This window comes from Nerophis lumbriciformis, linkage group LG31 (assembly GCF_033978685.3).
Source record: "Nerophis lumbriciformis linkage group LG31, RoL_Nlum_v2.1, whole genome shotgun sequence".
NCBI lineage: Eukaryota > Metazoa > Chordata > Actinopteri > Syngnathiformes > Syngnathidae > Nerophis > Nerophis lumbriciformis.
In genome coordinates, this window is record NC_084578.2 from 937618 (window position 1) to 964599 (window position 26982).

The 26982-nt window shown below is 40.9% G+C and overlaps 2 protein-coding genes across 4 annotated transcripts in view; both read left to right on the forward strand.

The window, feature by feature from the left end:
• The first annotated feature begins 4577 nt into the window (after window positions 1–4577).
• stam2 (signal transducing adaptor molecule (SH3 domain and ITAM motif) 2) lies at window positions 4578–22876 on the forward strand. Its single transcript, XM_061926145.2, has 14 exons — window positions 4578–4757; window positions 9743–9827; window positions 9894–9969; window positions 12283–12378; window positions 13248–13394; window positions 17107–17173; window positions 17244–17442; window positions 17998–18092; window positions 18159–18241; window positions 18305–18392; window positions 18457–18511; window positions 18575–18719; window positions 21425–21561; window positions 21634–22876. The coding sequence occupies exons 1-14, from the start codon at window positions 4718–4720 to the stop codon at window positions 21821–21823; spliced, it is 1503 nt and encodes a 500-aa protein (XP_061782129.1). The 5' UTR covers window positions 4578–4717; the 3' UTR covers window positions 21824–22876.
• Window positions 22877–22888: 12 nt separating this feature from the next.
• The window catches only part of cacnb4a (calcium channel, voltage-dependent, beta 4a subunit), a 34974-nt gene continuing 30880 nt past the window's right edge, over window positions 22889–26982 (forward strand). For all 3 annotated transcript variants that reach the window (XR_009811372.2, XR_009811373.2, XM_061926144.2), the window contains exon 1: window positions 22889–25947. Coding sequence is in view for 1 of the 3 variants with exons in the window: in XM_061926144.2 (XP_061782128.1) it covers window positions 25711–25947 (237 nt within the window). In the remaining 2 variants the exon portion in view is untranslated. The remainder of the gene's footprint in view (window positions 25948–26982) is intronic.

The following is a 26982-nucleotide window of genomic DNA, read 5'->3' on the forward strand; positions in this document are numbered from 1 at the left end:
AGCAGCGGCTTTACTTTGAGCTCCTCCCGAATGGCAGAGCTTCTCACCCTATCTCTAAGGGAGAGACCCACCAGCCAACGGAGGAAACTCATTTTGGCCGCTTGTCCTTTCGGTCATAACCCAAAGCTCATGACCATAGGTGAGGATGGGAACGTAGATCGACCGGTAAATTGAGAGCTTTGCCTTCCGGCTCAGCTCCTTCTTCACCACAACGGGTCGATACAGCGTCCGCATTATTGAAGACGCCGCACCGATCCGCCTGTCGATCTCACCATCCACTCTTCCCTCACTCGTCAACAAGACTCCGAGGTACTTGAACTCCTCCACTTGGGGCAGGGTCTCCTCCCCAACCCGGAGATGGCACTCCACCCTTTTCCGGGCGAGAACCATGGACTCGGACTTGGAGGTTCTGATTCTCATCCCAGTCGCTTCACACTCGGCTGCGAACCGATCCAGTGAGAGCTGAAGATCCTGGCCAGATGAAGCCATCAGGACCACATCATCTGTAAAAAGCAGAGACCTAATCCTGGAGCCACCAAACCGGATCGGCTCAACGCCTTGACTGCGCCTAGAAATTCTGTCCATAAAAGTTCAGAACAGAATGGGTGACAAAGGGCAGCCTTGGCGGAGTCCAACCCTCACTGGAAACGTGTCCGACTTACTGCCGGCAATGCGGACCAAGCTCTGACACTGATCATACAGGGAGCGGACCGCCACAATCAGACAGTCCGTTACCCCATACTCTCTGAGCACTCCCCACAGGACTTCCCGAGGGACACGGTCCAATGCCTTCTCCAAGTCCACAAAGCACATGTAGACTGGTTGGGCAAACTCCCATGCACCCTCAAGGACCCTGCCCAGAGTATAGAGCTGGTCCACAGTTCCACGACCAGGACAAAAACCACACTGTTCCTCCTGAATCCGAGGTTCGACTATCCGGCTTTCATGCATAAATATAATACACATGATGTTGATGTGTCAATCATAGCGCCCACCTCTGTGAGCAACTTTGATTGCTTCAAAGCCACTTTTTAACTTCAACTGTGAATGAAGAATAATCTGTCAGACTTTTCAAGATCGTTGTGAGGTCGTTACATTCCTTTATGACTTTATATGAAAAGGCTGATTGTGCAAAATATGTTTTACATCTGTGTACGCTACACTGCCCCCTGGTGGAGGCTCGTGTGTGTCTAGTTGTCACAGCGGATGTAAACTGGACAAAGTGCTTCAGTGGCGCTGGTGCAGTGTTATGTAGGATTCGATGGGCCATTCGTATTGATGATAATCTTTGAATGTTAGCTACATTTAACAGTCTATATTTCTGGAGAACTAAACAGTGATGTTGGTGTTGTGGTTTACGGTCAAGGATTTTGAGCGATTGTGCAAAGTTTCCAAATGGCCTTAGTGTCATTTTGCTTGCCTGGGACCAACATGTTATACAATAATACAAACGAGACATAATCATTTAGTACTATTCATGTTGTTATTACATCATTCATAATTAAAATTGGCCTTTCTGAGAGGAGCAAGATTATGTTTGTTATATTGTATTTTAATGACGTGTTACGCACACATTTTAAAGAGCTATTATAACAGTTCGAAACGTGGTCTCTTCCTAACAAGTATGTACTTACCAACAAAATCAAAGAGATATCTTTTAAAATCATTCATGGTTATTACCCTGTAAAGACTGTGATGGTTAGATACAAGCATACTTGCCAACCCTTCCGGATTTTCCGGGAGACTCCCGAAATTCAGCTCCTCTCCCGAAAACCTCCCGGGACAAATTTTCTCCCGAAAATCTCCCGAAATTCAGGCGGACCTGGAGACCACGCCCCCTGCAGCTCCATGCGGACCTGGAGGATCTGCATGGAGCAATGTTGTTGTAATATATTGAGTTGGAGGCAATAACCAGGCGAGGTGATGAAGTACGTCTCTTTACTGTAGACTTCAGAACAGACTCACACACTTGACGTCAGGTGCGCAACACCACGTAAATCGTTGGCCAACCAAAAAGTAACCCCAGTATGCTATAGCCAACATTCACCAGGAGATGGCAACAGACAAACATAGATCACTCCATTACATTCCTCCCCTTTTAGAATTGTAGAAGTTACTCAAAAGAAATAAACAACCCAACCAAAAAATGCAGCAAGACAAGAGGAGGACGAGACATTTATACACATGAGGGAGTGTGACACAGGTGGGAACAATCGGCAATCAGGAGAGACGTCAGACCAGTGAAACAGGAGGAAGGGCAAGTGACCTGAAACTAGAGAGAGAGTTAATCTTTCAAAATAAAACAGGAAATGGCAAGACAACATGACAAGAGACTTCACCCAGGTGTGACAATATATATATATATATATATATATATATATATATATATATATATATATATATATATATATATATATATATATACCGTATTTTCCGCACTATAAGGCGCACCTAAAAACCACAAATTTTCTCAAAAGCTGACAGTGCGCCTTATAACCCGGTGCGCTTTATATATGGATAAATATTAAGATTCATTTTCATAAAGTTTCGGTCTCGTAACTACGGTAAACAGCCGCCATCTTTTTTCCCGGTAGAACAGGAAGCGCTTCTTCTTCTACGCAAGCAACCGCCAAGGTAAGCACCCGCCCCCATAGAACAGGAAGCGCTTCTTCTTCTACTGTAAGCAACCACCCGCCCGCGTAGAAGAAGAAAAAGCGCGCGGATATTACGTATGTTTCATTTCCTTTGTGTGTTTACATCTGTAAAGACCACAAAATGGCTCCTACTAAACGACAGGGATCCGGTTCATGAAAAGACGCAATCTCTCCATCCGCACACGGATTACTATTTCACAGCAACTGATATTCCTGTGAACCGCACTGTGGATACAACGGGAGCACGTACGGTGAATATTCGCACCACAGGGAATGAGAAGTCATCCTTCACTGTGGTTCTAGCTTGCCATGCTAATGGCCAGAAACTTCCACCCATGGTGATATTCAAAAGGAAGACCTTGCCAAAAGAGACCTTTCCAGCCGGCGTCATCATAAAAGCTAACTCGAAGGGATGGATGAAGAAAAGATGAGCGAGTGGTTAAGGTAAGTTTAAGTTTACGCGAAGAGGCCGGGTGGGTTTTTTCACGCAGCTCCGTCCATGTTGATATACGACTCCATGCGCGCCCACATCACGCTGGTTTTAATATATTATTAAAGTTTGACTGACCTATTTGACTGTTTTTTTGACATTCCTTTAGCGCAGTTAGATGCGGCTTACAACACGGGGCGGCTTATAGGTGGACAAAGTTTTGAAATATGCCGTTCATTGAAGGCGCGGCTTATAACCCAGGGCGCCTTATGGTGCGGAAAATACGGTATATATATATATATATATACATATAAGAAAATACTTCACTTTCAGTGAATTCTAGCTATATATATATATATATACATATATATATATATACATATATATATATATATATATATATATATATATATATATATATATATATATATATATATATATATATATATATATGTCTTAATAAGGTTATCCAAAAAATAGTGCTCGATACCGTAGTAGAGCGCAATATATGTATGTGTGGGAAAAAAATCACAAGACTATTTCATCTCTGATGAAATAGTCTTGTGATTTTTTCCCCACACATACATATATATATATATATATATATATGTATATATATATATATATATATATATATATATGTATATATATATATATATATATATATATATATGAAATACTTGACTTGGTGAATTCTAGCTGTAAATATACTCCTCCCCTCTTAGCCACGCCCCCAGCCAAAATGTTCAGATATTGTGTTTTTAAAAACAATGGAAATGATGTTTGGAGTAAAGAACAACAGCCTTCCAGCTTGTATTCTTAGGTTATATCAATTAGGAGGAGAAAACTATAATTTACGGGGGATATTGATTTTTGTAATAGGTAAAGTAAGAAGGAATATAAAATGCAAATGTATTTCAGTTTTAGGAGTTAAATGGTGGAACAAGCTCAGTGATGAGTTGAAGACATGTAGTTCTTTGTTAAGGTTTAAGAAAACCTTGAAAGGTGAAATAATTGAAAATGATAAAATATAGTAACAATTACTTTCATCCCATTGATTTTTTTTAATGTTGATGTTCCAGGCAATCTAATTTTCAGTGAATAGGATAGGCAAATATGAGCTTTGGCTTCAGTCTATTCCTTTTTCAGTCATTCTTTTTCTTTTCTTTTTGTGTGTAAATGTGTATGATTGTTGAATATGTCTCATCTACAACCCCCTGGCGCTGTTTTGTACTGTTTACTGTTTTTGGACTTTGATTGTTATTTCTCAACGGTTTGTAAATGTTGAAATTTATAAATAAAGGTTTATAAAAAAATAAATTAAAAAAAATGATAACAGTTGGAGATGCAGATACATACATAAATAAATGCAAAGCTAAATACAGTGCCACGACACTCGTGGCATAGAAATTAAATATGTTTAGATATTTAAATGTCTTGTTAAAAACATCACCTGTGTCGTCAGTGTTAAAAAAATAAATCAGGCATCGCCATAGACAACTAAAGTCCCGGAAGTTCAAGCAGTGCGAGTTTACTAGACAAGGAAGCGACGTTTATTTACCTTCTTTTTCTAGTCCAGCTTGGCCAACAACCACTTTTATCATCTTGGGACATTTTCTTTTCATTCTTTATTATGCCTTTATTTGCCCAAAACCCCTTCGACCAAGATGTGGGTAAGTGAATCGCTCGCTTCTTCGGTACTTGTTGCTAACGTTAGCTTAGCAAGAGTTGGGTGTAACATTGTTGTTTTTCAGGCTGAAAGTGTCTCACAAACATGACACTTTTCTCTTGTGACTTTGTTGCTAAGAGACCCCTCGAAGATAAAGCCAGTGACACTTTGAAGAGCTGCTGTGTCATGATCACCTGATTTAAAACTAGGTCAAGTTTGGCAACATCGTTTTAAAGACAACTTCACAAATGTTAGGATTAAAATGATCAACAAAGACATTGGGGGATGTTACTGAAGCAAGTTAGTTGACTACAAAATAACCATTCATACGAGAAATGCCTTCGCCAAGCACATTTTCATGTATTAACTGAGTCGATTGTCATCACGTGACATCGTTGTCATGACAACACTGCAATGCCTGTTGCATGATGACAACACGGCCGTTAAGACTGCACAATAGTGTTGTTGACTGTTCACAGCAGGGTGTGTATGTGATGCAAGTAGCTGTGTCATGCACTACTTAGTCTCATTTCTTAACTCAGGGGTGTCCAAAGTGGGACTCGGGGCCATTTGCAGCTAATATCTTAGACATCTTATAAGTAGACGCAGCATTGGCCGCTGTGACGATCACTGTGCCAATCACTCGCCTTACAGCAATAGATGATGTCTATTACCTAGGGGTGTAACGGTACACACAAATTTCGGTTCGGTACATACCTCGTAGTGATGGGTTGATGAGGCGTCATGAAGCGTTTCGACACATTGCAAAACTGTATTGATACTGTGTCGATACTGTGTCACTAAATACTGACATCTGCTGGACATTAAAAATCCCTACAGGCAACCTATGGACCGACTCAACTGACACTGATTTGATGCCCTAGTACAGGGGTCACCAACCTTTTTGAAACCAAAAACTACTTCTTGGGTACTGATTAATGCCAAGGGCTACCAGTTTGATACACACTTAAATAAATAAATATATTGTCATTTGTAAGTTACACGTAAGTGTGATTTAAACAAAAATAGCTAAATAAATACATTTATATATATAAAAAAAATGGGTATTTCTGTCTGTCATTCCGTCGTACATTTTTTTTTTCCTTTTACGGAAGATTTTTTGTAGAGAATAAATGATGAAAAAAAACACTTAATTGAACGGTTTAAAAGAGGAGAAAACAAGAAAAAATTTAAAATAAAATTTTGAAACATAGTTTATCTTCAATTTCGACTCTTTATAATTCAAAATTCAACCGACAAAAAGAAGAGAAAAACTAGCTTATTTGAATCTTTTTGAAAAAATTAAAAAAATAATTTATGGAACATCATTAGTAATTTTTCCTGATTAAGATACATTTTAGAATTTTGATGACATGTTTTGAATTGGTTAAAATCCAATCTGCTCTTTGTTAGAATATTTAACAAATTGGACCAAGCTATATTTCTAACAAAGACAAATCAGTATTTCTTCTAGATTTTCCAGAACAAAAATTTTAAAAGAAATTCAAAATACTTTGAAATAAGATTTAAATTTGATTCTACAGATTTTCTAGATTTGCCAGAATAATTTTTTTGAATTTTAATCATAGTAAGTTTGAAGAAATATTTTACAAATATTCTTCGTCGAAAAAACAGAAGCTAAAATATTTATTATTTACAATAAAAAATAAATACATTTACTTGAACATTGATTTAAATTGTCAGGAAAGAAGAGGAAGAAATTTAAAAGGTAAAAAGGTATATTTGTTTAAAAATCCTAAAATTATTTTTAAGGTTGTATTTTTTCTCTAAAATTGTATTTCTAAAAGTAATAAGAAGCAAAGTAAAAAATAAATGAATTTATTTAAACAAGTGAAGACCCATCCATCCATCCATTTTCTACCGCTTATTCCAAGTGAAGACCAAGTCTTTAAATTATTTTCTTGGATTTTCAAATTCTATTTGAGTTTTGTCTCTTTTAGAATTAAAAATGTCGAGCAAAGCGAGACCAGCTTGCTAGTAAATAAATACAATTTAAAAAATAGAGGCAGCTCACTGGTAAGTGCTGCTCTTTGAGCTATTTTTAGAACAGGCGAGCGGGCGACTGATCTGGTCCTTACGGGCTACCTGGTGACCGCGGGCACCGCGTTGGTGACCCCTGCCCTAGTATATACAATAATATAAACCAAGTCATTGTATTTCATTTAGGATTATTTCATATCCTCATTTAAATAAACATATATTTGTATCTTTTTTTAGATACAGTCAATAAATAATGTGAACATGTATCATAACATGGAAATCTAAGAGAACGTGTTGTGGATGATTGTGGACTGGGAATTTTTTTAATTTTATTTTTTACACATTTTTATAAAAAAAAATAAATAAAAAAATAAAGTTTTTCCGACGTATTACATTTTAGACGATTTCTCTTCTTAGTTATTATTTCTCCGGCTGTAGAAAAGAGCCGCTCACAGGGCACAGAGGAGGCGTCAGTGCGACACAGTTGGCGTATCGGTCACGTGACCAAAACAGCTCATGATCGGTCACGTGACTTTCTATAAGCGGTACGCGCACCGACACAGGGTTTCGCTCTTTGAGCTCGACGCATGCGCCGATGCATCGGTGTTGCCGGACCCATCACTAGTACCTCGGTTTAGAGGTCACGGTTCGGTTAATTTTCAGTACAGTAAGAAAACAACAAAATATACATTTTTTGGTTATTTATTTACCAACTTTGTAAACAATGGCTTTTTCCTTTTAACATTGGGAACACTATAATAATTCTGCCCACGTTAATCAACATTAAACTGCCTCAGGTTGTTGCTCAGATTAAATAAAATGACAAAACTTTTCTACATACAAAAAGTGCAACAGTTTCAAGTCAACTCATCATGCTTAATTTATTACAGCATTTGGGAAGCCTGTAGTTGATTTTTATTATGTAAATGTTATATTTTTATCAACATGTGATAGCAGGGACCCTGCCATTCAAAACTAGGCTGCTGCATTACTAATGATTAATGTAACTATAGCTGAAAAAATGGTACAATAGCAATAGGAGAGACTATTCATCCCTGAACACCATGGAGTTCATGTAGGCTTAATGATGCAGTTACATTATTATATCAACTATCAGAGACAGAAACTCTTCATTTAACATAATGTCCTTTTTTGCTGCTTCAACACAGCTCAATCAACACAGAAAAAGGTAAAGTGAAATAACAGACAGACAGGGCTTTGCTGTCCGTAACACACACACACCGCAAAATGAGCTAACGTTACGCTAAAAGCTAATTAGCCTTCACCTCAAGCCAGGACTGCAAGCTAGAAGGTCAACGGGCTCATAGTGATGTTGCTAGTAGTTGACTGGGAGGTGTTTATCATCAGTTGGGGAGAATCCGCTGCCTGATGCTTACCTGCTAAACACCTATCTGCTCATCCCGACACCGGAGCATTGACTCCATGCGCTCTGAATACGCACTGCTGATTGGCTGTTACCGCTCTTATTGTAACCAATCAGATGGTTGTGTGGGTGGGACAATGCTGGGTGCTGTAGAGGACTGACAGACAGGGGCAGAACAAGCGGAGTAGCTTGTTAAGACTTTAGCTTAGGCAGCTACTTATTATGTTCATGTGGAAACTCGTTCGGTACACCTCTGAACCGAACCGAAACCCCCGTACCGAAACGGTTCAATACAAATACACGTACCGTTACACCCGTACTGTTACCTGACACCTTCTATGTTAGCTACTTCTCTTTGTTTATAATGTCTATTTTCTGCTGAATTTACTCTCTATTTTATGCTGCAGATGTTACATATACTGTAATATTGTACATAGTAATTGTTATATATTGTATATATGATACAAACCTATAATATAATATATCAGTATATATCCTATACTGTACATATATTATGTAAATATTACGTATATATGTTATATTGCTTTTAGTCTATTTTATACCTGCATTGTCCTTTCCATCTTTTCCATCATTTGTAACTGAGCTACTGTGTGGAACAATTTCCCTTGTGGATCATTAAAGTTTGTCTAAGTCTAAGTCTCAGTGGCGCGAGAAATTGGGCCGCCATCTTGAAGTGGTGATGAGGAGCCGGCGAGCAGCCTAAACTGACAGTTGACAGGTAGAAAACAAAGATGGTGTTCAGCGTTTTCCTGCTCAAATGAGCGGACTGTTGAAAATAGGAAATCGGGGGATTACTTTTCACGAGTAAGATTTAACATTAATGTACTATTTGTTGTATTTTGTGAAAAGAATATTACCACAGAGTTGAGAAGGAGCAAAGATCTTCAATAGTACTGAAATCGTAGCCGCTGGCAAACAAGAGTATGACCATAATAGAATTGCTTGTCAATGAAATTAATTACATTTAAAAATGTCATACTTGAATTACATAAAGTTGAAATAAATGATGAAGATAAAGATTGTAAAAGCCAACAGGGGTGTATAACTATTGTGTGTGTGTATATATATATATATATATATATATATATATATATATATATATATATATATATATATATATATATATATATATATATATATATATATATATATATATATATATATATGTATATATATATATATATATATATATATATATATGTATATGTATATGTGTGTGTGTGTGTGTAGGAAAAAAGTAGCGGCTCATGGTCTGGAATTCACTGTAATTTAGTGCATGGAAACATACTAATTATTTTCAACATGTGGCTGATTCAGTAAAGAAAGTAGAAGTGACTCTCACCGAGTTCTAAGGGTGTGTGTCTACACTGTGATCAGTGCCTACTCGGTTTTAAGGCCACTTTTTGGTTCATTTTGTGCACCAGAAGGGAACAAACAGGTAGGTCTCCAATCTATTGATGAAAAGCTCTGACTTCTCCTTGGCACTATTGTTAGACAACACCAACACTGCAGTGAATTGGTTTATCGGCGTTCCTAATGAAGTGGCTATAGAGTTTGACCTGTGTGTTACTTTTTGTGTCCAGAGAAGGCAACCAATGAGACCAACACAACCGATGACTGGGGGCTCATTATGGACATCTGCGACAAGATAGGGACCACACCCAACGGGTACGCCTGTGAGGGAGACGCCAGCGTGGCGCAGGGGAATAATCACCTATGTTTGTTGGTCCCCAGGGCCAAGGACAGTCTGCGCTCCATCATGAGGAGAGTCAACCACAAAGTGCCTCATGTCGCCCTGCAAGCCATCAATGTGAGTTTCACAGCTCCTTCCTAAGGTGGAGGAACACCATCTGACCTTTTTATTCATATCATTATTGTCATATCATAAACGATCTGTGTTACTAGGCTTTTACAGCTGCAGACTATAGGGGTCTTTATTACCAAACCTTTGTTTACGCTGAATTTATGTGAACAACATTTTTTTACGTCAAATTACGTTCACAATTTCATCGGGGGAAAAATCAGTGTTTTTAAAAAATGCCGTTTGAAAAAAATCAGTGTCAAAAAAGTTCTGTCAAATTTTTTTTTTAATTCAGTGTATAATCATTTAGTGTATAAAAAATGCAGTGTTTTAAAATTCAGTGTAAAAGAATTAAGTGTAAAAAAGTCAGTGTAAAAAAATTCAGTGTCAAAAAAGTTTGTCAGAAAAATTCAGTGTAAAACAATTCAGTGTATTAAAAATTAATTGAAAAAAAAAATCAGTGTATAAAAATTAATTGTCAATAAAGTTCTGTGTTAAACAATTCAGTGTATTAAAAATTCAGTTAAAAAAATCAGTGTATAAAAATTAATTGTCAATGGTAAATAAATGGTTATACTTGTATAGCGCTTTTCTACCTTTTTAAGGAACTCAAAGCGCTTTGACACTATTTCCACATTCACCCATTCACACACACATTCACACACTCATGGCGGGAGCTGCCATGCAAGGCGCTAACCAGCAGCCATCAGGAGCAAGGGTGAAGTGTCTTGCTCAAAGACACAATGGTCAATAAAGTTTTGTGTCCAAAAAAATTACATCAGAAAAATTTAGTGTTAAAAAAAATTGGTGTATAAAAAATTCAGTGTAAAAAAAAATCAGCGTCAAAAAAGTTCCTGTCAGAAAAATTCAGTGTAAAAAAAAAAAACAGTATACAAAAATTCAGCTAAAAAAAATCAGTGTATAAAAATTCAATTAGAACCCAAAAATTTGTAAAAAAAAAAAAATTCAGTGTATACAAAATGCATTAAAAAAAACAAGTGTATAAAAATTCAGTTTCAAAAAAGTTCTGTGTAAAAAAAAATCAGTGTAAAAAAAATCAGTGTATAAAAATTCAGTGTATAAAAGATCAGTAATAAAAAATCAGTGTCGATCAATTTGCTGCTTCAAACAGCTATACTTACTTCTGATAAATTGATCCTGTCTCAGAACCAGCCAATGAGTTGTCAAGTTTGACCACCAGGTGTGACTTTACACACACTAGCACCTGACCACCAGGTGTGACTTCACACACACTAGCACTTGACCACCAGGTGTGACCTTACACACACTAGCACCTGACCACCAGGTGTGACCTCACACACTAACACCTGACCACCAGTGTGACTTCACACACACTAGCACCTGACCACCAGGTGTGACTTCACACACACTAGCACCTGACCACCAGGTGTGACTTCACACACACTAGCACCTGACCACCAGGTGTGACTTCACACACACTAGCACCTGACCACCAGGTGTGACTTCACATACACTAGCACCTGACCACCAGGTGTGACTTCACACACACTAGCACTTGACCACCAGGTGTGACTTCACACACACTAGCACTTGACCACCAGGTGTGACTTCACACACACTAGCACCTGACCACCAGGTGTGACCTCACACACTAACACCTGACCACCAGTGTGACTTCACACACACTAGCACCTGACCACCAGGTGTGACCTCACACACTAACACCTGACCACCAGTGTGACTTCACACACACTAACACCTGACCACCAGGTGTGACTTCACACACACTAGCACCTGACCACCAGGTGTGACTTCACACACTAGCACCTGACCACCAGGTGTGACTTCACACACACTAGCACCTGACCACCAGGTGTGACTTCACACACACTAGCACCTGACCACCAGGTGTGACTTCACACACACTAGCACCTGACCACCAGGTGTGACTTCACACACACTAGCACCTGACCACCAGGTGTGACTTCACACACACTAGCACCTGACCACCAGGTGTGACTTCACACACACTAGCACCTGACCACCAGGTGTGACTTCACACACACTAGCACCTGACCACCAGGTGTGACTTCACACACACTAGCACCTGACCACCAGGTGTGACTTCACACACTCTACCACCTGACCACCAAATGTTTTGCCATTTAATTTTTATACAGGGAATTTTAAAACAGTGGATGTTTTTCCAAATAAATACTCAGCATAATTTGGTGTAAACAAATTCAGTTCACAAAATTCAAAGGCAAATAATTCAGTCAATAAAATCTTAGGTAATGAAGACACAAAAGAGGCCTCCATAAAATGTCTTCTGTCTTGCAGCTGCTGGGAGCCTGCGTGTCCAACTGTGGCAAAATATTTCACCTGGAAATCTGCTCCAGGGAGTTTGCCAGCGAAGTGCGGAGTGCTCTCGGCAAGGTTTGTACAAACGTTTTTTTTCTTTAATAATTCAAGTTAGGGCCGGGCGATATAGATAAACTGTGTCACCATATAAGTGTTTTATATATCGATCATTTAATTGTTTATGATCCATCTAAAATAAAGAACAGTGCTTCATAAAGTGTAAGGAAATAGTGCAACATGTAGGAACCTGAGAAGAACTATTTTCTGCAGGTTTACTGGCAGGAAGTTACAGCTGTGCTCTAAAGGGTGAGCTCAGGTGGCGTGGTATTAGCGCTCTTGCCTTGCATCATGTACAGACCACATTGGTCTGACTTCGGTCCCTTTGGAAACCTGACTTATCCTCTTTGATCCACAATTTCTTCATTTGGAAGAATCAACCAAACTTGACACTGAGTCTGTATACGTCACCGCCACCCGCTTTTTTGTTTCGGACTATCCCCACTTTTTCGGTTTGATAATAAAAAACAAAAAACAGATCATTATCAATGATCTGTTTTTCGTTATGTGAATTTATTGGAGTGGAAAAGTCTTCTCAGTGTTGGCCTACATTTACAACAAAACAATTACATCCATTAAACAAAGAATTGATTTAGAATTGGGATGAATAGAAATGGTGATGTAAATTATTTTGCCGCACCCCTAATAACTACTGTTTTGTTACCCAGCATGAAAACATGCAGGCTTCCTGTTCAGTGCAAAGTAAGCTTCAAAGTAAAAGCGTGGCAGTATTAACCCTAACAATGCACACTTTTATTTGTTTAGAACAGTAGCCATGTTGTCATGAGTTGTGTGGGATAGGGTATGAAATATGCACAAAAGAAAGTAAACAATGTCAACACTAAGTTTTAGTTTGAATCAGTTTGTTTTCTGTGTTCCGTGTGAAGGCTCACCCAAAAGTGTGTGAGAAGCTGAAGGCTCTGATGGCGGAGTGGGCAGAAGACTTCCAGAAGGATCCCCAGCTCAGCCTCCTCAGTGCCACCATCAGGTCTCTGAAGGAGGAAGGCATCACCTTCCCAGCAGTGTCCTCGCAGGTAAGACAACTACTCACCTGACCGCTGCCCCCACATGAGGACCTCTGCTGTCATCTACCCTATTTCCTGGGATATATAATAGCTATAGGCCACACCCACTAAATAGAGATCCTTATATAAGTCGCAGATATATACCTTGGGATTGAGTTATTTACACAGAAATGTTTATCGTTTCCAATCGGTGTCTGCAACACGGCAGTAAAACGGCTGATCAAACAGTTTTCCACCACGCTCTTGACAAGAGAGTTCTACGCCTCCTCTTTTATTTGGACTTTCCCTGATTACATAGCATCAGCTATTTCTAAAGGGATAGGGGGTCGTAAACAGCTGTTGCCCTCTGTCACAAATAGTTCAAAGAAAAGATGCCCGGAGCTTGTGTCAGATCCTGCTTCCTCTCCGCTTTGTAGATCTCGGGTCAAGACAAGATCTTCCTGTGGATCACAAAAGATCAAAGAAACCGACACCTTCATGTCGCTTCCCATCGTACACAGTGGAGCTTTACAAACCTTTTGCTTGATAAGATCAAAGACGGCTTTTGTCTCCTCGCTGGGAACTCATGGGAACAGAAAGTTTTGTGATAAGTTACATACAATTATTCTGACAGTGACGTTTTACTATGGTCATCTAATGAGTTACTATGGTAATGTAAGTGACAGCAGCTCAGACGAGGCACCAAGCAGTGTGGGTGGGGAGCGTTTCCACAGAGTGTTTCAGGGACAGACGCGGAAGGATATTTTTACAACAAAGTTCTAAAGCTTAGTGATGTATCAGATTTTTGGTGGGTTTGCTTGATTGTAAAATGTATTGTAAAAGAGTAGGGGTGTAACGTTACACAAATTTCGGTTCGGTACGTACCTCGGTTTAGAGGTCACGGTTCAGTTCATTTTCGGTACAGTAAGAAAACAACAAAATATAAATTTTTGGGTTATTTATTTACCAAATTTGCAAAACCTTCCACCAAAAATATTTTTCTTAGTGTAATATTTGATGTGAAGTAATGAGAACCTTGGATAGGTCAATAATTCATAATAACATTGATTTTGATTCAATATTATGTTTTGAGCAATGACAGTTTGAAATAAAAAGAAACAGCTTTGTTTTATTAGTCAACATTGCAACTTGTTCTAAATTACATTTAACCTTTAAGCTTTTTTATTTCACTTTTGTTATGTTTTTGTTTATTTTAGTAGTATTTTTAGAATGTGCCGTGGGCCTTTAAAACATTAGCTGTGGGCCGCAAATGGCACACTTTTGAGACCCCCGGTAGAGATGCGCGGATAGGCAATTATTTCATCCGCAACCGCATAAGAAAGTCGTCAACCATCCGCCATCCACCCGATCTAACATTTGATCAGAACCGCATCCGCCCGCCATCCGCCCGCACCCGCCCGTTGTTATATATCTAATATAGACGATGCAAGGTATTAGTGAGGTTATAAAGCTTTTGCCTGTTAAAGAAAGGAGACTGATCCAATGCAGCACATTCGCGTGCCACGCTGTCATGACCCAGACGCACACCAGTGCGCAATCATATGGGAGCCGCGCTGAGCGCACCTCCAAGCGCGTCTCGCTGCCGGCGACGGCCGGGTATATGGGCCCGACGCTCCAGCGCCATCCATTTTCAGGGCTAGTTGATTCGGCAGGTGGGTTGTTACACACTCCTTAGCGGGTTCCGACTTCCATGGCCACCGTCCTGCTGTCTATATCAACCAGGGTGAGCCCCACCCCTTTCGTGAGTGCACTGTGCGCGGAGTGACCCCTGTTACGCGCCCCCGGCAACAGGGGTGGCGGGCAGGTAAGCTGCGCGGGCGGAGCGCGCGGAGTGACCCCTGTTACGAGCCCCCGGCCACGGGGGTGGCGGGCAGGTAAGCTGCTTACCTGCTGCGCGTGACGCCGGCCGCGGCGAAGGCGGACGAGGCGGGGTGTCGGTGCGGTGGGCGCGGTGGTGACCCTGGACGTGCGTCGGGCCCTTCTCGCGGATCGCCTCAGCTACGGCCACATTCTTTATTTAAATGTACATTCCGGGTGTCTCATTCAGTAAAAAAACATAAAATTCCATTTGTTTTTTTTTAAGGCGGTCTGTCATAATGTTTTTAGTATTCAATCAGACATTATTGTGAGGTTTTGTGTTAGTGTTCCTAAAAATAGATATACTGGCCCCCAGACTAGAGATGCGCGGTTTGCGGGCACAACCGCGGAGTCCGCGGATTATCCGCGGATCGGGCGGATGAAATTAAAAAAAATTAGATTTTATCCGCGGGTCGGGTCGGGTCGGGCGGTTGAAATAAAAAAAAATTAGATTTTAAATAGATTCAGGCGGATGGCAGTTAAACCAATTGGTAAATATATATACATAGTTAAATGTTGTTACCCACATACGAAAAACGAGCAGGCACCTGCAGCATATGCCACAACAGAAGAAAAAAAAAAAAGAGATGGACACTTTTACGGAGCGGAGAAGGGACGCCTCGCCGGGGTCCGGGACCGAGGCCCCTTCCCCCGAGAGGGCCCCACCGGGAGCCGTAGCTGAGGCGATCCGCGAGAAGGGCCCGACGCACGTCCAGGGTCACCACCGCGCCCACTGCACCGACACCCCGCCTCGTCCGCCTTCGCCGCGGCCGGCGTCACGCGCAGCAGGTAAGCAGCTTACCTGCCCGCCACCCCCGTGGCCGGGGGCTCGTAACAGGGGTCACTCCGCGTGCACCGCCCGCGCAGCTTACCTGCCCGCCACCCCTGTTGCCGGGGGCGCGTAACAGGGGTCACTCCGCGCGCAGTGTGCTCACGAAAGGGGTGGGGCTCACCCTGGTTGATATAGACAGCAGGACGGTGGCCATGGAAGTCGGAACCCGCTAAGGAGTGTGTAACAACCCACCTGCCGAATCAACTAGCCCTGAAAATGGATGGCGCTGGAGCGTCGGGCCCATACCCGGCCATCGTTGGCAGCGAGACGCGCTTGGAGGTGCGCTCAGCGCGGCTCCCATATGATTGCGCACTGGTGTGCGCCTGGGTCGTGACAGCGTGGCACGCGAATGTCTGTGCTGCATTGGATCAGTCTCCTTTCTTTAACAGGCAAAAGCTTTATAACCTCACTAATGCCTTGCATCGTCTATATTAGATATATAACAACGGGCGGGTGCGGTTCTGATCAAATGTTACATCGGGTGGATGGCGGATGGTTGACGACTTTCTGATGCGGTTGCGGATGAAATAATTGCCTATCCGCGCATCTCTACCCGAGACACATTTTTTTCTCTAAATTTGGCCCCCCGAGTCAAAATAATTGCCCAGACCTGTTATAGTCTGTTCTTTCTGTGCGCCTGACTTCATTTCACACTCTGCACTTTTAGCCGCGCTAGTTAGCTGTGCTATCTTCCACCTAGCGATTAGCGCACCGGCTGCCACTTAGCGGTTAGCACTGTCGTTGCCAGCTTGCGATAAGCTGCGCTCGCTTGCACTTAGCATAGCTGCTTGCCGTTGCTAGTTGCCAGTTAGTTAATAGCGGCGCTATACCGTGTCATATAATAATGCTGAATAACAAAGTAGCGGCAAAAACCGAATCTTACCCAGGATATAAAAGTAGGAGGCCATCAGTTAGAAAAGGCTTGATGGCGTGCCTTGGAAGTTAGCTCAGGACTGGCCTATAAAGTATTCATGATCAAATCAATTGGGAGCTAGCTTGGGGCCTTTTGATGCTAATGTCCGCTCACCGCAGGGGTCCAGTGTGAAGGTGGGCGCGCCTGCCGCCATCAAAGCCTCGGACGAAGACGACCTGGCCAAAGGTCAGACTCAAACACTTTGACGTGTCCCCGCCTCTTTGAAACACCTCTCCTGTCCTGGTTGCCATGGCAGCCATCCAGCTGTCTCTGCAGGAACAGAAGCAGCAGAGCGACCTGCGACCCCCGGCGCCAACCGGCGAACCCCCGAGCTACAGCAACAGCGTCAACGGCCAGGAAGTGCGTAAGGTGCGAGCGCTGTACGACTTCGAGGCAGCCGAGGACAACGAGCTCACCTTTAAAGCCGGCGAGGTCATCCTGGTTTTGGACAGCAGGTACACTTCCATGTGCAGCCACTAGGGGGCATGTTGGTATTAATGACACTTCCATGTGCAGCCACTAGGGGGCATGTTGGTATTAATGACACTTCCATGTGCAGCCACTAGGGGGCATGTTGGTATTAATGACACTTCCATGTACAGCCACTAGGGGACATGTTGGTATTAATGACACTTCCATGTACAGCCACTAGGGGACATGTTGGTATTAATGACACTTCCATGTACAGCCACTCGGGGACATGTATATATGTATGTATATATATATATAAATGATAGTTATGTCAACATTTTATGAAGCTGGTTATTCTGAATTGGTTCATAACTTCAATAATAGTGAGACCAAAAATGTTTGCAACACAAACATCTGGGACAAGTCTGAGCATATGTTGACATAGTTGGGGTCTAGTTATGATTAATTACAGGTTCATTACATCTTAGTAACATAATAACCATCAAATGTGGACAACCTAAAAAGCGTAACGGCACCAAGGATTGGGAGAAGTTGAAGTTGGATCTTGATCTTGTGTTTGTGTGCTCTTCTCCTGCCAGTGATCCCAACTGGTGGAAAGGGGAGAACCATAGGGGTGTGGGCTTGTTCCCCTCCAACTTCGTGAGCACCAACCTGACCAGCGAAGCAGAGACAGGTGAGTGCTGCCCCTCCTGCGGGCCACATGCAGGCAGGTGTGTGACAGAGTGTGTGGTCCCCGCAGTGACCTCAGCAGAAACCAGCGTGAGTGCAGAGGACCCCGGCCTGGAAGACAAAGCGGACCCTGAGCCCATCTTCATCGACGAGGTCACACAACCTTGGACACATCTTCTAGTTGGGCCTCTTTAACGGTCTGTGTTGGTCCTGCAGGGGAAGATGGACAGAACCTTGGCGTTGCTGCGGAACGCCGACCCTGCGGACCCCACTCCAGACTCCAACGAGCTGGTCCAGCTGGAGGGTAAGACTCGCCAGGCCCAAGTTGACCTTCTTTGTTGACGCTCCCTCACCGCGCACTCCCACAGGTGCGTGTGAGCAGATGAACCCCATGATCGACGACAGGCTGCAGGAGATTGACAGGTGAGCATCATGGCGCTGGCCAGCACACCCGACTGTCAAAGTGCTGACCATCTTTGCCTGCAGGAAACACTCCGAGTTGTCGGAGCTCAACCTGAAGGTTCTGGAAGCTCTGGAGCTTTACAACAAGCTCATGAACGAGGCGCCGCTCTACCAGGCCTACTCCAAGATGGCCCAGTATGGCCCCGCCCCCCCTGCGGCCGCCATGCAGGTCAGAACACTTTTTATTCTCTTCCTTCTCGACCAGGCGTGTCCAAAGTGTGGCCCGCAGCTCATTTGGGAAAAATACTGTCATAAAAAAACATTAAAAAGTGGAATAAATGAGGTCAAAAGTCCAGAGAAAATGTTGCAATATTGACTCCAAGCTAGAAAATCCTCGCGGAAATTTTGATGGGCCGGCCTAACGACCCCAGGCCAGCAGTAAGATGGCACCAAGTATCCAAATCCATGATTTGTAGGTTTAAACATACAAAATTGGCTAAAATGCTAACGCAAAATGTTAGCATGCTAATACAAACCCCGTTTCCATATGAGTTGGGAAATTGTGTTAGATGTAAATATAAACGGAATACAATGATTTGCAAATCCTTTTCAAGCCATATTCAGTTGAATATGCTACAAAGACAACATATTTGATGTTCAAACTTTTTTTTTTTGTGCAAATAATCATTAACTTTAGAATTTGATGCCAGCAACACGTGACAAAGAAGTTGGGAAAGGTGGCAATAAATACTGATAAAGTTGAGGAATGCTCATCAAACACTTATTTGGAACATCCCACAGGTGAACAGGCTAATTGGGAACAGGTGGGTGCCATGATTGGGTATAAAAACAGCTTCCCAAAAAATGCTCAGTCTTTCACAAGAAAGGATGGGGCGAGGGTCACCACTTTGTCCACAACTGCGTGAGCAAATAGTCAAACAGTTTAAGAACAACGTTTCTCAAAGTGCAATTGCAAGAAATTGAGGGATTTCAACATCTACGCTCCATAATATCATCAAAAGGTTCAGAGAATGTGGAGAAATCACTCCACGTAAGCGGCATGGCCGGAAACCAACATTGAATGACCGTGACCTTCCGTCCCTCAGACGGCACTGCATCAAAAACCGACATCAATCTCTAAAGGATATCACCACATGGGCTCAGGAACACTTCAGAAAACCACTGTCACTAAATACAGTTGGTCGCTACATCTGTAAGTGCAAGTTAAAGCTCTAATATGCAAAGCCAAAGCCATTTATCAACAACACCCAGAAACGCCGCCGGCTTCTCTGGGCCCGAGATCATCTAAGATGGACTCATGCAAAGTGGAAAAGTGTTCTGTGGTCTGACGAGTCCACATTTCAAATAGTTTTTGGAAATATTCCACATCGTGTCATCCGGACCAAAGGGGAAGCGAACCATCCAGACTGTTATCGACGCCAAGTTCAAAAGGCAGCATGTGTGATGGTATGGGGGTGCATTAGTGGCCAAGGCATGGGTAACTTACACATCTGTGAAGGCACCATTAATGCTGAAAAGTACATACAGGTTTTGGAACAACATATGCTGCCATCTAAGCGCCGTCTTTTTCATGGACGCCCCTGCTTATTTCAGCAAGACAATGCCAACGTGGCTTGGTAAAAAAAGAGTGCGGGTACTTTTCTGGCCCGTCTGCAGTCCAGACCTGTCTCCCATTGAAAATGTGTGGCGCATTATGAAGCCTAAAATACGACAGCGGAGACCCCGGACTGAAGCTCTACATAAAACAAGAATGGGAAAGAATTCCACTTTCAAAGCTTCAACAATTAGTTTCCTCAGTTCCCAATCGTTTACTGAGTATTGTTAAAAGGAAAGGCCATGTAACACAGTGGTGAACATGCCCTTTCCCAACTACTTTGTCACGTGTTGCAGCCATGAAGTTCTAAGTTAATTATTATTTGCAAAAAAAAAAAAAAGTTTATGAGTTTGAACATCAAATATGTTGTCTTTGTAGCATATTCAACTGAATATGGCTTGAAAAGGATTTGCAAATCATTGTATTCCGTTTATATTTACATCTAACACAATTTCCCAACTCATATGGAAACGGGGTTTGTATAAGAGACGTTAGCATACTTCTAAGGCACCAAGTGTCAAAAAATATGATTTTTATGTATAAAAATATATAGAATTAGCTTTAAAAAACAAACAAAAAAAACCTAGCATAAAACAGTAACATGCTAACATTAGCATGCTAATATAAAATATGTTGGCATATTTCTAAAATGGTACCAAATATCAAAATCCTTAATTTTTAGGTCTAAACATACAAAATTAGCTGAAAAGTTAACACAAAATGTTAGCATGCGAAGTGTTAGCATGCTAATATAAGAGACGTTAGCATACCTCTAAAATGTATTATTTTTAGATATAAACATACAAAATTAGCTAAAATGCTTGCGTAAAACATTTGGATAATAAAAGATGTTAGCATACTTCCAAGTATCCAAATCTATCATTTTTAATTTTAAACTCATGAAATTAGCTAAAAAGCTAGCACAAAATATTAGCATGCTAATATAAGAAACTTTTGCATAATTTTAAGATGGCACAAAGTATCAAAATCTATGATGTTTAGAAATACACATACAAAATTAGCTGAAAAAAGCGAGCATAAAACATTAGCATGCTAACATTAGCATGAGATGTTAGCATACTTCCAAGATGGCGCCAAGCATAAAAACTCCTGATTTTTAGGTCTAAACAGAGAAAATGAGCTAAAGGCTTAGTAAGGCATAAAAAGGAACCCTAACACTGAATAAACTATTAGCGCCTGAAGATATAGTTGCCTTTCAAGACGTGTAGAGAAGCCTGCTTCTTTGCAAGGTGGTGGGCGTGCTTACCTAGCTGGGTGCAGGAAGTCAACCAATCACTGGCCTCTCTCGCTGGGTTTAGGGCTACGCTGGCCCCTCCTACCTGCCCCCGCCACAGCCCTACAGTCTGCCCAGTGACCAGCCGGGGCCCCTGCAGTCTCTTGGCCCCGCCCCTCCAGCCCCGCCCAATGGCCAGATGGCTCCGCCCACCTACATGAGGTAGGGAAGTGTTGTTGTTGTTGTTGTTGCCAAGGTGAAGCAAGCGACTTGACGCCACTGTTGTCTCCACAGCAACACACATCACTTCATCACCCAAGCACCTTACCTGCCACAGATGGGCGTGGCCATGGACATGTCGGCCTATCAGAGCTCAGGAGGGACACCTGTGTCCTACCCTGCTCCTGCTGCCCCCCCACAGCAACAACAACAACAACAACCACCACCACCACAGGGGGCCTACTATCAGCAGCCCCTCCTCTGAATGTGTGTGTGTGTGTGTGTGTGTGTGTGTGTGTGTGTGTGTGTGTGTGTGTGTGTGTGTGTGTGTGTGTGTGTGTGTGTGTGTGTTATTCTGGCCGACTCTACGCCCGTTTTCAGACTTGAGTCTGGGCCTTTTTGTCTTCAGTGGGAATAAATGCTGATCATTTGTTGAAGGACCCGCCCTCGGTCGTCATGAGGAAGACACGCCCCCTTTACAATCTTCTTCATTCCTACTTCCTGTGTGCAGCCAAGCCCCGCCCTCTACTGACGTGTGCAGTCAAGCCACGCCCCCTTACTGGCTCTTTATGTCTTCATGCTTTCCTTGTTTGTGTGTTTCATGTGTGTTCCACGCATGTTTCATCTATGTTTCATGTGTGTTCCATGCATCTTTCATCTAAGTTTCATGTGTGTTTCATGTGTGTTTCATGTGTGTTCCACGCATCTTTCATCTATGTTTCATGTGTGTTTCATGTGTGTTTCATGTGTGTTCCACGCATGTTTCATGTGTGTTTCATGTGTGTTCCACGCGTGTTTCATGTGTGTTCAACACATGTTTCATGTGTGTTTCATGTGTGTTCCACGCATGTTTCATGTGTGTTTCATGTGTGTTCCACGCATGTTTCATGTGTGTTTCATGTGTGTTTCACGCATGTTTCATCTATGTTTCATGTGTTTCATCTCTTTTATACGTGTTTCATGTATGTTTCATGTGTGTTTCACATATGTTTCATGTGTGTTTCATGTATGTTTCATGTCTGTTTCATCTGTTTTATGCGTGTTTCATGTATGTTTCATGTGTGTTTCACGTATGTTTCATGTGTGTTTCATGTGTGTTTCATGTGTGTTTCATGTATGTTTCATGTGTGTTTCATCTGTTTTATGCATGTTTTATGCGTGTTTCATGCATGTTTCATGTGCGTTTCACGTATGTTTCATGTGTGTTTCATGTGTGTTTCATGTGTGTTTCATCTGTTTCATGTATGTTTCATGTGTGTTTCATCTATGTTTCATGTATGTTTCATGTGTGTTTCATGTGTGTTTCATGTATGTTTCATCTGTGTTTCATGTATGTTTCATGTGTGTTTCATCTGTTTCACGTATGTTTCATGTGTGTTTCATTTATGTTTCATGTGTGTTTCATCTGATTCATGTGTGTTTCATGTGTGTTTCATCTGATTCATGTGTGTTTCATGTGTGTTTCATGTGTGTTTCATGTATGTTTCACGTATGCTTCATGCGTGTTTCATGCGTGTTTCATCTGTGTTTCACGTATGTTTCATGTATGTTTCATGTATGTTTCATGTGTGTTTCATCTGTTTCATGTGTGTTTCATGTATGTTTCACGTATGCTTCATGCGTGTTTCATGCGTGTTTCATGTGTTTCATCTGTGTTTCACGTATGTTTCATGTATGTTTCATGTGTGTTTCATGTGTGTTTCATATATGTTTCATGTGTGTTTCATGTGTGTTTCATGTATGTTTCATGTGTGTTTCATGTGTGTTTCATCTGTTTCACATGTTTCATGCGTGTTTCATGCGTGTTTCCTGTGTGTTTCATGTGTGTTTCATGTATGTTTCACATATGTTTCATGCATGTTTCATGCGTGTTTCATGTCTGTTCCATGCATGTTTCATGTATGTTTCATGTCTGTTTCATGTTTGTTACATGCGTGTTTCATGTATGTTTCATGTGTGCTTCATGTTTGTTTCATGCGTGTTTCATGTTTGTTCCATGCATGTTTCATGTGTGTTTCATGCGTGTTTCATGTTTGTTCCATGCGTGTTTCATGTATGTTTCATGCGTGTTTCATGTATGTTGCATGCGTGTTTCATGTGTGTTTCATGCGTGTTTCATGTATGTTTCATCTGTTTCATGTGTGTTTCATGTTTGTTTCATGCCTGTTTCATGCCTGTTTCATCTGTGTTTCATGTATGTTTCATGGGGGGATCCATTCTATCTCATTCCTTAGGTGATGATTCGATTCTGAATCGATTCTCAAGTCAACATGATACTCTATTCAAACCGATTCTCACAATGGATTGTTTGATATATGATATGATATGTACATATATGTGAGTGTGTGTATGTGTATAAATATATATATATATATATATAATATATATATGTATATGTGTGTGTATACATATATATATATATTTGTCTATGTATATATGTTATGTATGTATAAATGTATACGTATATATGTATGTAGATATATACAAATATATGTATGTGTATATATGTATATATATATATATGTATATGAATGTGTATACATGTGTGTGTATATACATGAATATCTCCCACCTCCAAAGACATGCACCTGGGGATAAGTTGATTGGCAACACTAAATGGTCCCTAGTGTGTGAATGTTGTCTGTCTATCTGTGTTGGCCCTGCGATGAGGTGGCGACTTGTCCAGGGTGTACCCCGCCTTCCGCCCGATTGTAGCTGAGATAGGCTCCAGCTCCCCCGCGACCCCAAAGGGAATAAGCGGTAGAAAATGGATGGATGGATGTATGTATATATGTATGTGTATATATATGAGTATGTATGTATATATACATATATGCATGCGTGCGTGTATGCATGTGTGTGTGTGTGTATGTGTATATTCTAATGTGTATATGTATATTCTAAATCAATTCATAATTTTCAAAAATCTATGTAAAAATAATACATATTGAATAGAACAACATATATACAACATACATATATCTTTTTTTTAAAATAGATTTCTGAAAATGTCATAATAATTTTCAAAAGTGATTAAAAATATATATATAATCGATTTTTGAAAATTCTGAATTTTTGTATAATCAAAATGAATAACAATCGCGATATGGATTTGAATAATTTTTCGTGCACCCATATATATATATATATATATATATATATATATATATATATAAAATGATAATTTCCATGTCTGTATGTTTGATGTATATTTTCCATGTACAGTTGCACCTTAGCATATGATTATAATTGTTAATATTTACCACTGGATGCCTTGTTGACCTGTAGAACACAACACACACTGCTGCTTGTGTACAGAAATAATGTTTTATATATATATATATCCATGTAGATATATATATATACATACATATATATACATACACAACTCTTTCAGAAAGTGCTCTTTATGCGCAAGTTGTTTTTATGACGAGAGCAATGTTTGAAGTAAAGATGTTTGGAGTAAAAGCAGCTGTCAATCACGTGTCATGTTTGGAGGTGAAGATGGCGACTAATGATGTTTTCCTCATCACTAATTCATGACCTCTGACCTTCTCGGAGACCCCACTGCTCTCCACAGGATCCCCAATCTGCTCCAAGCTTGTCAATCTGCTGCTTAGTTTCTACTAAAACTGTCATTTGTAAATGTTTTTGTTCTCTATTGCCGCCATTTATTGTACTTTTCTTCCTGCGACTTAACTTTGTCACTTGTTTGTGTTGCCTTCAGGTGTCCTTCGTAAAGTCTGGAATATTACAAATGATTTCACATATTTGACCGTTGGCATTGTGTCAAAATGTGTACATTTTGTTCAGGACCTCTAAAAATGTGGACAATTTCTGTTATTTTACGGTAACTAAACATATTTTTGTCTCGAGATTATACATTTGAGTGCATTTAATTTGCTACGATTCCAACATTTGTGAAAATAACCCTTCTTTGTGTAAGTGATTACGAAACGGTTTTGCGTGTTTTTCAATCAGACAAATTGTGCTGTTTTCATGAATGAACATTTTAATGATGTTTTGTTGCTCGACATATTGTTGAACCTTAAGAAAATGACTTTCCAAAATAAAAGCGAGATGACCTGTGGTCCCTGAACGCCTCACGCCTGGAGCGGGAGGGTTTGGGGGCGTGGCCAGTTAGCGGACCTGATGTGGGACTTTTCCTCCTCAGCAGATTTCATCACCAACACGCAGACAAGTCTTCTTTATTGTTGTTGTTTATTGTTGTTGTTTATTGTTGCGACACAGGAACAATTAGCCGCCATGTCGCTTCTTCATCCGACGGAGAGACAGCTCAGGCAGGCGAGGCAGGTGAGACAACCTCCCCCCTGGAAGGACGAACTGGCCGACATGTCCCAGCACATTTACGATGATGGAAGCAACAAGGTACTTTTATTTGGCCTTTACATGCCATTTATTTGGCCTTTACATGGCATTTATTGGGCATTTATTTGGCCTTTACATGGCATTTATTGGGCATTTATTTGGCCTTTACATGGCATTTATTTGGCCTTTACATGGCATTTATTTGGCCTTTACATGGCATGTATTTGGCCTTTACATGGCATTTGTTTGGCCTTTACATGGCATTTATTTGTCCTTTAATTAGCCTTTACTTGGCATTTATTTGGCTTTTTACATGGCATTTATTTGGCCTTTACATGGCATTTATTTGGCCTTTACATAGCATTTAATTAGCATTTACATGGCATTTATTTGCCCTTTACATGGCATTTATTTGGCCTTTACATGGCATTGATTTGGAATTTACTTGGCATTTATTTGGCCTTGATTAGGCATTTATTTGTCTTTTATTTAGCATTTATTTGGCCTTGATTTGGCTTTTATTTGGCATTTATTTGTCTTTTATTTGGCATTTATTTGTCCTTTATTTGGCCTTTACTTGGCATTTATTTGTCCTTTAATTAGCCTTGGCATTTATTTGGCTTTTTACATGGCATTTATTTGGCCTTTACATGGCATTTATTTGGCCTTTACATGGCATTTTTTTGGCCTTTACATGGCATATATTTGGCCTTTACATGGCATTTGTTTGGCCTTTACATGGCATTTATTTGGCCTTTACATGGCATTTATTTGGCCTTTACATGACATTTGTTTGGCCTTTACATGGCATTTATTTGGCCTTTACATGGCATTTATTGGGCATTTATTTGGCCTTTACATGGCATTTATTTGGCCTTTACATGGCATTTATTTGGCCTTTACATGGCATTTGTTTGGCCTTTACGTGGCATTTATTTGGCCTTTACATGGCATTTATTTGGCATTTGTTTGGCCTTTACATGGCATTTATTTGGCCTTTACATGGCATTTATTTGTCATTTATTTGGCCTTTACATGGCATTGATTTGGCATTTACTTGGCATTTATTTGTCCTTTATTTGGCCTGGATTTGGC